The following is a 13,014-nucleotide window of genomic DNA, read 5'->3' as shown; positions in this document are numbered from 1 at the left end:
CAACAATATATATTTTCTTTGAAGAATTTTTCCACTATAAATTCCCAGAGCTTTTTAAACCTAGTAGGCACATACTACTGCATGAGCACATGTTTTTAATTGTCAAAAGGAATGCTTTTTAATTCAGACAAACTATTTTGTCAAGTGACACATTTATCTGGTGCTTGGAATTATACACCTTAGGTAATGTAGAATTACCATCATAATAGCATATATACTGGGATAATAGATACATTTAAATGCAACTGCTTGCCTCCTCTGATACTACAAATCCATCAAACTTAGAATCACAATTGTAAATCAATAGCACATGTAAATGATCTTATTCTTCCTCTTACTACAACATCTTACAAGGAGTCTTTTCCCCATTTTAATCCTTTGTAACGTGTCATTTAAAAAAATTTATACTCCTTTCACTTTGGAGACATATGGATGAAGCGGCTACATTTGAAAACTAATCCCTTTAAATTAAATTAAAAGTATTTGATAGGGCAATGTTCTTGCCTATAAACTGAAACATAATTCTAAATAGAAAGAGAAAGAATCTTTCCTAAACAGACTATTGGAAAACAAATATATTTTACGAAGAAAACGATTTTAGATCTCATAGTATACACATACATGCTAATATGGAAACTCTACTGTAATCGGTACATATCTATATTCACCTGCATTTCATCTAGAGTCATCTTTACCTCTGTCACCCTCATGTTGTTTTTAAATCCCACTTCCACCAGCCTGAAGTTGAGTTATTCAACCCCTCGTGCTTACTTAGCTCTTTCCCTTCACTGTGGGCATTAGACATTACTCTTTGGCTCACATACACTATACATGAAATCACTAACTTAGACAAAGAATCAGGTTTATTGATAACCTAGCTGACAAGGATCAGGCAGTTTACAGAATTAAAACAAGAACTATAAGAAGTGCCAGTACCAGTTATTTGACAAACATTTCTCTCTTACTGCACACGGTTGGATCTCCATGTGAAGGGAACATGGTATTGGCTGCACCAACTGAAAAACTGGCAAGAAAACTTCTCTTAGCATCAATTCCAGGGAAGGGCTCTTAATGGCAATATTCCAGTCTCATGCCTAGATTTAGATCAATCATATTTCCCACATCGATGGGTTTGCTATGTGGTGTAGTTTAAGATCCTTCCTAAAGAAGGATCATAGATAACGATGTGCATGCGAGTAGCTTATTTGAGAGGAGATCCCAGGAATTATTTCAAGGGAGTGGGGAAATAAAATAGGAAAGGCAGTGGTTTATTGAGCAGGTGATTGCTGTGGGCAACAAGGGCTCTGGGCTGCTGGAGACCCTCTTAGAAATCATGTGGAACATAGCTCAGAGTTGTCACACTAAACAAGAAAGCAGGGGTATGCATACACAAACCCTCTTTTCTCATGCATATCTCTGTCTTAAATGGGAAAGCTCTTATTACATGGTACGTTAATGGTTAGTTAAATTATATGTCTCTCCCTTGAATATTAAACTCCTCGAGGACATGTCTTTGCCATGTTTAATTTACCCAGAGCCTGGCTCAAGACTTTACATGTGGTAGGAAATCAATATGTTTGTTGAATCAGTTAATGAAGAACACAATTTTTAGATTTCCAGAACACTACCAACATGTAGCTGCAAGATTAACGTGTGTTGTACAGAGCATAGTTTAGTGAGGGAAAAAAAAATCATGTGTACTATAAAATAAACTTTGAGGTGTGTAAATTGATTGCATACTAAATCACCAAAGTTAACACTATTAGAGTACCAAGAATGAACCCCATTTGTTTCCAGGGGTCTTATGAAATTATATCTGGCTTTCTATGTGCTATTTTTTTTTTTTTTAGTTGAGCCATCCTGGCACCTGTTGGCAGCTCACTGGCAGCTCAGCTCGGGTTGGGATTCGAACCACTGTTGCTCAGAGTTCACAATCTTGAGCGAGCTCTTAACCAACTGGGCCACTCGCCAGCCCTCTATGTGCTATTTTTAAATTTGTTAAAGCACTGATATGTATTTTTTTATGACAGGCATTGTTTATACAAATAGGATTATATATAAAGCAAACTGGTATTGAATTATAACTGCTAAATGCTTTTCTGTCTACCTATTTTCTGTTAGAAATATTCAGTGTTCACAGGGATCAAATGATCTCCCCTCAGTTCTAATCAGAAAACAGAAGCATTGCCCATACTTTCTCTTGCAAACATGATCACAACAGTTCTGCTGCTTTACTACACCTATAAGGTTTAAGTAGCTCCCACTGCACCAAAATGGATTAGATTGTTTTGACTATAGGTTGCAATTGCACTAACCAAAATTATTACCTGCTGGGCATTCAATTTGGCATAAATCAAAGTATTAAGTTATTCTACTTGGTGGTTTTTCAAGGTGAATTTCAATGCCATTTATAATTTAATTGTCTAGGATATACTCACATTATTACTCTGGCTCTGGGATTTTATTTATACTCACATTTAAATTGTGATCGAGCCTACCGGGTAACAGAATTTCAGAAACACATATGCTGAATTCTCAGATCTTAAGCCTTAAATCTCTAAGAAATTAGCCACACCCCTGCTATTGAATAATTTTTCAAAAAGTTGTACTTTCAATTTTTGTTTAAAAAAAAAGATTCCTCTAAATTATATACTTCCTAATTACTGAGGTTTGCAGGGCATCAAATGCTCCCCTCATATTTTGTTCAATCTTCCTTTTTCTGCCTCATGCCTGAAAACATTTATCCATATACTCTATATGCCCATATTATATGCTTTATACCCATATCAATTTTGCAAAAAACAACAAAACAATTACTCATAAGTTTTTAGTTTCTAGTTACAATCCCTCCGAAGGCCAAGAAGTTTCTGTCATGTACACAGGTTCAAGGACTTGCCTCTATATTCTTATAATAGATTACCTTACATCATCACAAAATTTTAGAGGGTTTGTAAAAACAAACAGAAATAGATTTGACTAAGATAACTAATTGATTGTTATAGTCCAATCTGGACTTTTTGGACAGGAGAACAAATAAGTGTTGTTCTTATCTTCAAAGAACTCAGTAGAACCAGTGTTTAGGAAAGAGACATGAACCCTAAGTGATTATTAAAAAATAAATCATAGTTGAAGACCTCTAAACACAATGTGGTTTTTATATTGTGCTTCTGACACATTCCAATTATACTGACACCTGTAACGGGCTAGTGTTATGGCAGAAGCATTCCTGCTGAAGCTGGTAAAATTACAGCTCTTGTGTAGTCAGCAGATGTAAGCAGTGAACTTGTACGCAGACTACCTGGGCATTGCTCAGACCTCTTTTAGTTACATCTGAAGAATTCCCAATCAAACATCTTTAATGATAATAGGCAAACTATTGGCTGACATCACCCAAAAAGTTAGAGGTCGGCTGGTTTCAGGTATGGCTGCATTCAGGGACTCCATCACTGCCCTTTGAACTGCCCGTTCTCTATCTCTCTTATTTGGGCTCACATAGTACAAAGTAGTCACCGGAGTCACAGGATATTAGGTGAACAATCTAAGCAGAAGGAAGTAATGTTTCTCGATAGCTCTAGAAGAAAAGTAGCAGAGAAGCATTTCATTACCCTAGGTTGCACTTATGCCCATTTCTAACTAACTGCTCTTATCAGGAAAGCCACATGGACAAGGTTGTTCAGGAAAGAGAAATTGTTAACAAAGAAAGAGAAAGGATTTCTGAAAGAAAGAAAAAAAATCCAAAAGCTACAAAGTTTCACGCTTTTCCCCCTCCTCCCTTGCTATTTAGGTTAAGTTTTTAGATTATTTCCCCAGCATGTTTAAATACCAGAATTTGGAGTCAGCTGCTCCCCCACCCCTCCAATGTATACAGGTTTTCTCTCATCTATTCTTAAGGAGCCATCACCCATAGGGACAAAACAAAACAAAAACAAAATAGAATATTAAAACAAATATAAGCTCTTACCTTCTCTACAAACACAATAATGGTTTCCATCTACCAAAGTCAAGCATGTCGCATTGTTTCTGCAAGGGTCAGTGAGTGGATCACAGGGGTTATAGTGTCGATGGCAAAATTTTCCAGTATAAAAGGGTGGGCACAGGCATACAAATTGCCCAGGGATGGTAGATTCATGACAGAGAGCTCCATTCATGCATGGGCTAGAGTCGCATTCATTCATTTCTTCACTGCAGTTTTGCCCAGTCCATCCAGATGTACATTCACAGCTGAAATAAAATTTTAAGAGGTGTGAAAACTAATAGTTCATGTGCATTTGTTGCATTTTCATGTAATTGCTATATTGAATTAATAGGTGGCAGTTTTTATTTATGACCTGATTAGTAAAATATACATATTTTAGAAATATTGTTTGCCTAATAGCTTGAGAAAATTTAATGTATATTACTACAAAACTGACTGCATTGGCTGAAATGGGATTTAAGAAGTATTAGGTAAATTTCTAACATAAGCCACTGAGATATCAGAGAACAACAGTGCTACCAATTTCAATTTTAGCAACTATTGAGCTGAATTACCAACTGGGAAAATTTCTTCAGTTACTTCTTTTATGTAAAATAAGCTTTTCCAAACGGATCACTGTTGATAAGCCTTAGATAATATTTAATTCAGTATCTTTAGCAACATGAGTTTTATAATCACCAGAGTATTTATAACAAGGTGCTCCTTTATGTTAAAAATATGTTCTTTGTTTTAGTTTTTGCATGTTTTGAAAACATCTTTCTTATTAATATTTGAATAATGTGGGAAAATTTAAGAGAAAGCAAAAAATAAGAAGTAAAGCAGTTGAATTTTGTCTGTTCATCAGAGACTTTAGCTCAGTCTAACCCTCAATCACTAATATCTGTCATTCCCTTGGAAACTTTTGACTTCAAATAACATTTTAGCCAAAACATCTTCCATCAAACAGGTTAGTTCTGCTACTAAGAACAGGAAAATTCTAACAGGGCAGGAAAAGGGGTTTTCCACATAAGTAGTATTCAAATAAGGGATATGAAAAGGTAATCACAAAATCTGCCAATATGGAGTAAATGTGAGGATAACTGATCAACTGGAGTGGAAGTTAATCAGGAGCTGTGGGTGGGCTCACAGAACTCGTGTCAGTCTGTGGGCAAGGAAGAGCTACAAATCTTGAATAAATGTACTATATAGCAAATAAATCATAAGATGAGGCATAGAGTATGTTAGAAGAGTTATTTTCAGAAAAAAATATCCTTTACTGATAGTTATTTACGGTAATGTGAAAAGAATATTACATTGCTGAAACATCTCATTGTTTCATGATGAGCAGTATTTTGCTGAGAGAGAGAGAGAGAGAGAGAGAGAGAGAGAGAGAGAGAGAGAGAGAGAGAGAGAGAAGGAAAGGGAGAAAGGGAGAGACGAGGGGAAAGAAAAGAGGCATTGAGGAGAGAATGAACAAATAAATAAATAAATAACCTTATTTTCAGTTTCAAAGTCCCAGGAATATTGAGCCTCTTCTGTATTAACAAGTACAGAGGATAACAATGTAGTGAGAGGAGACAGTTGAATAACTGGCTTGGACCAGTATTTGAAATTGAATTCTAAGTAGATATGGTACCCATTGAAATAAATACTAAAATAAATAGGGTGCAAGATGGTTTCAGGCATAAATGACTAATAATGCATTTACTAGTTCAATAAGATTGAATCCAATCTAAAAACACTGTTGATTTTATAGTTATTATTATTTTTTTAATATTGTAGAGTGCAGAAAGTGATTGGTACCATGCTAATTGAATATTTTTTGGTAAAGTATGTTTGAATAACACAAACTTTACAACTGAAATAATTCATACCTTTGAAATATAAAAGTATTCTATGAATGTGTTATTTTTTTTAAGAATGAGTTAAAATCTTTGATGTTTTTATTTTCATTTCTCATAAAATAATGGCATTATTTTGGTGGCTATTTATCCTAGTTTGCCTAGGTAATCCTGGTTTAGGCTTAGTATCCTAGCATAATTATTTATAGGATACCATTTCACTTACAAAAGTGAAATAGGTGCTACTCTATTCATCTTTGATTATCTTCTTGTATTCCTCAATGAAACAGTATTTCACAAAAAAAGGCCATCCTATCACTTATTTACTAGTCTTGCACATGGTTTTACCTTGCTCTAAAATTCGCTTGCCACATCCTTTAGGAAGTCATCACATATACTACCTTGTATAAATATTTGCATGGCTTGCTACACTATTAAGTTTCTGGTTCCTCAATGTGTAAGAATTATCTTAATTTTCATATTCTCATGCACATATATTGAAAGCATAAATATTGATTAATGTATAATCTTTGGTTGGAATCATAGACTTCCTTGAGTTCTTTCTTTTGGAAAATTGAGTACCAGAGAGCTTAATGAAATTGGTAATCTCAGAGAATTGTTATAAAGATTAAGTGAGATAATGAATAAAATGTATATGTAGTTCCTGATATCGTCAATGCTAAGACACCTACAGTGGTTCCTAGGTACTGCCACAGAAGTTTAAAAAGCATGTGTTACCCTATTTATGCCTAAATAAAATATGCATCTCAAGAATGGGTATTGATTCAATTTCTAGTAGTACTTTTATTTATTTGTCAGTCACATCACATATTAAAACTGTCAAATATATTATCCAATTTGATCCTTCCAATAAAGCATTGCAATAAATAGAAGAGCGTTTTTTTTTGTTTGTTTGTTTTTTAATTGGGGGACAGTGTGTTTTTCCAGGACCCATCAGCTCTAAGTCAATTAGTTGTTTCAATCTAGTTGTGGAGGGCGCAGCTCAGTGGCCCAGGTGGGGACTGAAGTGGCAACCTTGGTGTTATGAGCAATGTGCTCTAACCAACTGAGCTAACTGGCTACCTAGAAAAAGGAATCTTATTCTCACTTTACATAAGAAATAGCTGAAAGTACCAAAAATAAAAGTGATTCATCCAAAGTCACATGGTTAGCAAACTTGAGAACTGACACCCAGACCTCTTCCTCCAAGTTTCCTTCCTATCTTTCCTTCTCTCATTTCCCCCCCCCTAACTGGCATGTTTAAAATCCATTGAAAGACCATTCAACATTTTGTGCAACAGTGTTAAAATTAGGAATAAAGAATTCCCAATAAAAAATCTTCAGTGCCTTTTTTTTTACTTGAAGTCATTTTACTTCTAAGGGGCATTGCACAAAGATTTATGTTTTTCATTGTCTTATGTGCTTTCAAGAGTACATAATTTTAACTTGACTACTTTAAAGGAGATTCCTGTGAGTAACCAATGATGCTTGAATATTTAGCATATGTGTTGAAGGTTTGTTTTATTTTCTTAGATAACAGGTGGCCCAAGATTTCATGTGGTGGCCTTACAAGGATTAAATCCTCAGAAAAGCATCTGGCCATATGTCACTAGGACTTATGATGCCAAGGTGAAGTCTATGGAAATGAATAAATGTTTGACAGAAAATAAAGTTCCAAGGAACAAAGTCACTACTGGTAACTAACAATCAAACCCACACATTTATATATTTAACTCTGCTTTTGTACATGTCAGAGAAACTAGTCTTTGATGGATGGAAAACCATATTTTACGTGAGAGCTTCAATCTGATTTTTAGGTCATACCATGAAATAATTTTAGTATTTAGTGTGATCTGGTAGGATTTTCCAAACTCACAGCTAAAAGCAGAGTCTTTACAGATTAAAAACAAAATAAAACAAAAACAAGCAAAAACACACACTCTGTAACTTTTCAAGTGTACAGTTTCCAGTAGTAAGTAATGTAATTTGAAAACTAACTTAGTAGTAACTTAAAACCTAATTTAGTGTGTGCTTAAAGGTAAACTAATATATTCTAATGTGTTGTCTTCCCTAGTGAGGGAACCAAAAATTAATCAGCATAAAATACATTGAATTCCTTCTCAGTAAGAACATTTCAATTTTTAAATGATTTAAAGTACCAAAGCTAATAATATAAAATAAAGTAGATGTCATTATTGTAAAATAAAGGGGAAAAAAGAGAATTCATCAAATAAATTCATTAGCTTTAAAAAATCTTAGCAGATTCCAATTTCTGAATATTAACAACTTTATGTGCTTACCTTACCATAAATATTGATATGCAATGACTAAATAATATTCAGCAATATTTATCTATGCTTGAACATGTTTAGTATAAGTACACCAGCTTTTACGGCTATAAACATATAAACATAAATATAACAGGATACATAATGTAAAATAATATTTCTTATAAAAATTAGTTCACTTGTTTGTTGCAGCCATTATTTGTATGCAAAATAAAATCCCAACCAAAACTAGTAGGTGAAAAAGAAATTATAAGACAGTGCATCGTAAAACACTGCTATCATTTTAATGTCTTAAAAATGATGGCATATAGTAAGATTGGTTAATATGATCCCCCCCCCCAAAAAAAAAAAGTGATGGCATTGAAAATGGAAGAAATAAAAATATGCATTATTCAACAATGCCATTCATTCTTTATTTTATTGTTTTATCCATTCACCTGTTTGTTCATTTATTTAGTTATATCATCAGGTGTACCATCAACAAAACTATATTAACAATGAATCATAAGACAGTCACTACTATCCTTTAAACCACTGCAATCCTCTTGGAGAAAAACCTGGAGAACATTTTAGCTCATTTAGATTAGTAAAATTTATTTCAAAGAAACTATTTATTTTGCTAGTAAATATTCAAAGTAGAAAGCAGGATTAAAGACTATTTTGAAGAACATGAAAATGTTAAGATGTAAAAAACAAAAACAAAAAAAACCCCAGAGAAGCTTCATATGGATAGAATGGAAAGATTGAGATGATCTAAAAAGTTACAGCAAGGTAAGGTTGAAAACAGAAGCAACAGCAGTGAAACTAAGCTATTTTGCATTCTACCTTTGAAGACATTTAAGGTTTGTTACTGTTTTTAAGAATGATAGTAACACAACCAGACTATCATAGAATAGAAGATGGTTTAAAATAAGGAGATCTTGGTAGCAAGAAGATCATTTAGGAAGCTACATATTGTTTTATTGCTGATAAAATATTATGAAAACCTAAACAAAGGTATTAATTAGGCATACCAAATTTAAAATACATTCCAGTGTAGGCTTGAGAAAATTTGGACAATGATTAGTATAAACTGATGAGGCAGAATGAGTAACAGGGAGGACTCAGTGGATTTAACTTCAACATTGGAAAGACAGTGGTGTCATCTGGTGAGGTATGGAAGACATTGATGGGGATAGGAGAGGAGGAGGGTACTGATGCTTGATATATAGTAAGTTAAATCGTCCATCAGGCGCAGTGCAAAAGTTACGAGTTCAGACGCAATGCATCTACTAGATGTGTGTATGACATTTATTTATTTATGAAAATAACATGTAAGCATGCTTATTATTTATTCAGAATAAAAATTTAATTTGTTATAAAGTAAAAACAATACACATTTATTACATAAATTCAGTATAAAAATTAACAGAAATTCAAAACAATCTGTGAGATCAGTTGCGCCCAACGGAGGATTAAGTCAAATTTACTGTGTGATTTAAAATGCTGTCCCATATGCAGTAGGAAATTCAGATATGGAACTCTGTGGAAAAATCAAGACATGATGAAAATTCAAAGGCCATTTTAACAAGTACTACCAGGAATAATTTAGTATCAAATAAGTTTAACACTGGCCTTTTCTACAAAAATATAAAGTTAATTTATTAAAAATACTTTAATAAATAGCCACTCTGAATGGTATGATATACTTTTCAGTGTTTATAGACTCTTAGAATATTTGAATGTGAAAGAATAAGTAGAAAAGAATCCTATTAAAAAGATTGCCTAGAAGCACTTGATTGATAGAAACCAAGTCTTTCTTTTATACGTTTTTTTGTTAAGGATGGAGAGAAGATCACTGAGAACATATTCTAAATGCACTCAAGGACTTCCTTTTTATTATTGATAGAAAAAGGATCTTTCTTCAGACTATCAATTTTATATATATATTTTCAAAGATATATAGTTTCTGAATAATTTGGGGTACATACTATTATTTACTTATTTATAGACAGAATCTATAAATCATTTGCCTATACTAGAAAATTATCCTATATTTTTAAACACTGTATTTTTTATGTAAATGAACTATTGGACATTTCCTTGGTATAATTCTATTTAAGTGATCTCCGTGTTTCCACTAGTCTACAAGATTTAATCTCCTGTGCTATGTAAGCAGACAAGTGATCAATAGATTTTTTCACAGTTGTTGAATTCAAGCTGCTCTATAGGCAGGTCAGCATCTCTGAGAATAACTGCGGGTTTTTAAAGATTCAGAGGGTTCCTCCTCTGGTAGCAAGAAGCTGAAGTGGCAGGCAGGTGGAGAAAGAGACTGCAGTGGATCAAACCTCCAGCGCAGTCAGATGTAAAACCCAAAGTAAATCCAATGAAACTCATTCTGCATTTGAGAGGAAATTCAAAGTTCACACACTTAAATCTAGGACTAGAGCACCAGAACCAACTAAACACTAGACAGTAAGAGCAGTTGTACGTTTTCTTTGGCATTATGATCATAATATAGAATCCATAAGAATGGGGCATTTTACCACTCAGGCAGATGATCGGATTTTAGTAGATTTTGAGGCTCAAAAGGAGCAATGTATTGGGTTGTTGGAAAAGTCATGATGCACTTTTGCAATGAAAAACATAGAAAAAATACATCATGACTTTTCCGACAACCCAATATATCAGCAATTCATACTCATTACTAATCATAAACTCATAATTCTAGGCTGTGTGCACCTAATACAATTCATTATGAACTGTAGCACAGTTTTGATTAGCCAATGTAAAAAATATGTGACAATAAACCTACTTGAGAAGAAAGCTCACTAGTATTCAGAATTATAGAAATTATCATGGGCCCATTATTTTATTAAAGTTTAAAATTATCTCCTTTTAAAAAAACCTAGGTCACCCCAATAAATTTAATAAAATAAAATAAAAAACTACGTAACACTCACACTGCATTTTATTTATTTTTAAAGGAGGTATGAGATTATAAAAATAAAGGAAACAGAGATGCAGAAGTAAGAAAAAATGGAGAAAGAAGGTAAGAGAGAAATTTCTTGTAAAAAATGTCACCTGTCTCACAGGGGCTATGTGAAAAGTATTTATATTTATCATCCTATTTCCTGACTGGACTCTTCCTGGCACTTATTTAGTCAATCCTTGGAAGATTGGGGAAATTAATGGTTCATGTGAATTGAAGAAGAAATGTCAGAATTATTATGATAAACAGTAAAAAAATTTTTTTTGAAAGCTCAGAGAAATGACCATACTAACCTATATTCTTTATTATGAGGTCACAAAACTGGTCTTGTTCTGCACAAGGGCCTGGAGACCACTCTTTTTATCACAGTTATGATATATTCTTTCAGAGAGCCAGCACTTCATTGAGAAGCTTAGTATTGGCTATCCTCTGCAGGCCAGAACTAATTATAGGACATGCTGTCATCAAAACTGGCTCTGCGTAAGTAATGGAGATATTAGAATTTTGGAATTTAAAAAGACCAGGTAGTCTTCTAAATAACCTTTAGAGCAAGCGTTATATAATTATAATGATCACAAAGGTTACAAAGTACAGTAAGGGACATCCTGATCCTCTGAGATCCATGGAAACACTTCGTAGAACACATTGTCTCTAAGGCAGAATAAATTAGTAGCCAAGGATATTTCTCAATCTACAGAATCAAAAAAATTAAGACTGAAGGAAGACCCTTCAGTTAAAAATAATAATCCCTTGCCCAATTTTCAGACCCTGAACTCACTGGTTGAAGGACAGGCCAGGTGGGGAAAGAAAGGACAGGCCAGTTGGGGCCCAGGAGAAAATACCGTACTACACATGGCAAGATACAGTAGTGATTCTACCAACAGGACCTATGGCCATTTACTTTTGTTACTACATTTAGTGGTTTGTTTGTTTGTTTGTTTGTTTGTTTGTTTGTTTGTTTGTTTGTTTGTTTTTTAGCTGAGACATCCTGCTACCTGTTGGCAGCTCAGTAGTAGCTCAGCTTGGACCAGGAATCAAACCAGTGACCCTGTTGCTCAGAGCTCACACTCCTGAGCAAGCTCTTAACCAACTGAGCCACTTGGCCGGCCCTGTAACTACACTTAGGAGAAAGAATACCAAACATTTGAAGGCCTTTGGACTTGAGTTCAATTCGACAGTGACATTTAGCTTTCTGAAGCTTCTTTGCTGTGGTTTTAGAATGGGGGCATATGAAAACAAGGTAATAAATGTACCAGGCCCAGGTGCAGCTCGCAGTGGGTCCACTGGTTTCAGTCATCGCTTCCCTGTCTCAGAATATATACAGTCCATGCTTGAGCAACACGGACAGGCTTGAACTGGGTGGGTCCACTTATACTTGGAGTTTTTTCAGTAAATACCAAAGGTGCCAAAAAATGTCAACAAGTGGACATTTTGGTTGCTCAAGCAGTAGTTCAAGCAGTAGTTCGCCATAATCAGAAGTGTCTGGACGCTGATGGTAACCACTTTGGGCGCCTCTTATAATTGCAGACGGCAATCTTGACTTGTATTCATCTTCTGTTATCTGTATATAGTGAGTACTACAATTTTAATACAGCTTTTTTTTCCTCTCTTAAAATGTGAATACATTTTTTTTTGGCACTCTCTGTATAATTAGCCCCTCCTAACAATAGTTTCACATCTCAGTTTCAACCAACTGTGGAGAGAAAACCGTATTTTCACATTCCCAACCACAGATTCCTAACCACAGAATTCCAGCCACGGATGAAAAATGCTGTTTTCGAGCAGCAATTGGTTGAATCTATGGATGTGAAAGGGTGACTCTAGTTTTGGGGGAGTCAAAAGTTATACTCAGATTTGCAACTGTGCTTCAGAGGTATGGGGGCTGGGGCTTTGGTGCCTCTGACCCCTGAATTGCTCAAGGGTTAACTGGACTTGAGATAGACCTACTTTTTAGTTGGA

At 34.5% G+C, this 13,014-nt stretch overlaps 1 protein-coding gene across 1 annotated transcript in view; it reads right to left on the bottom strand.

Moving 5' to 3' along the window:
* The window catches only part of LOC109393324 (protein eyes shut homolog), a 1,090,347-nt gene that overhangs the window by 960,382 nt on the left and 116,951 nt on the right, over nucleotides 1-13,014 (bottom strand). The window contains 1 exon segment of the mRNA XM_019662404.1: nucleotides 3,962-4,221. Within this exon segment, the coding sequence (XP_019517949.1) occupies nucleotides 3,962-4,221 (260 nt within the window).

This window comes from Hipposideros armiger, unplaced genomic scaffold (assembly GCF_001890085.2).
Source record: "Hipposideros armiger isolate ML-2016 unplaced genomic scaffold, ASM189008v1 scaffold_375, whole genome shotgun sequence".
In the NCBI taxonomy this organism is placed as follows: Eukaryota; Metazoa; Chordata; class Mammalia; order Chiroptera; family Hipposideridae; genus Hipposideros; species Hipposideros armiger.
This window is presented reverse-complemented; position numbering and strand designations above follow the sequence as displayed.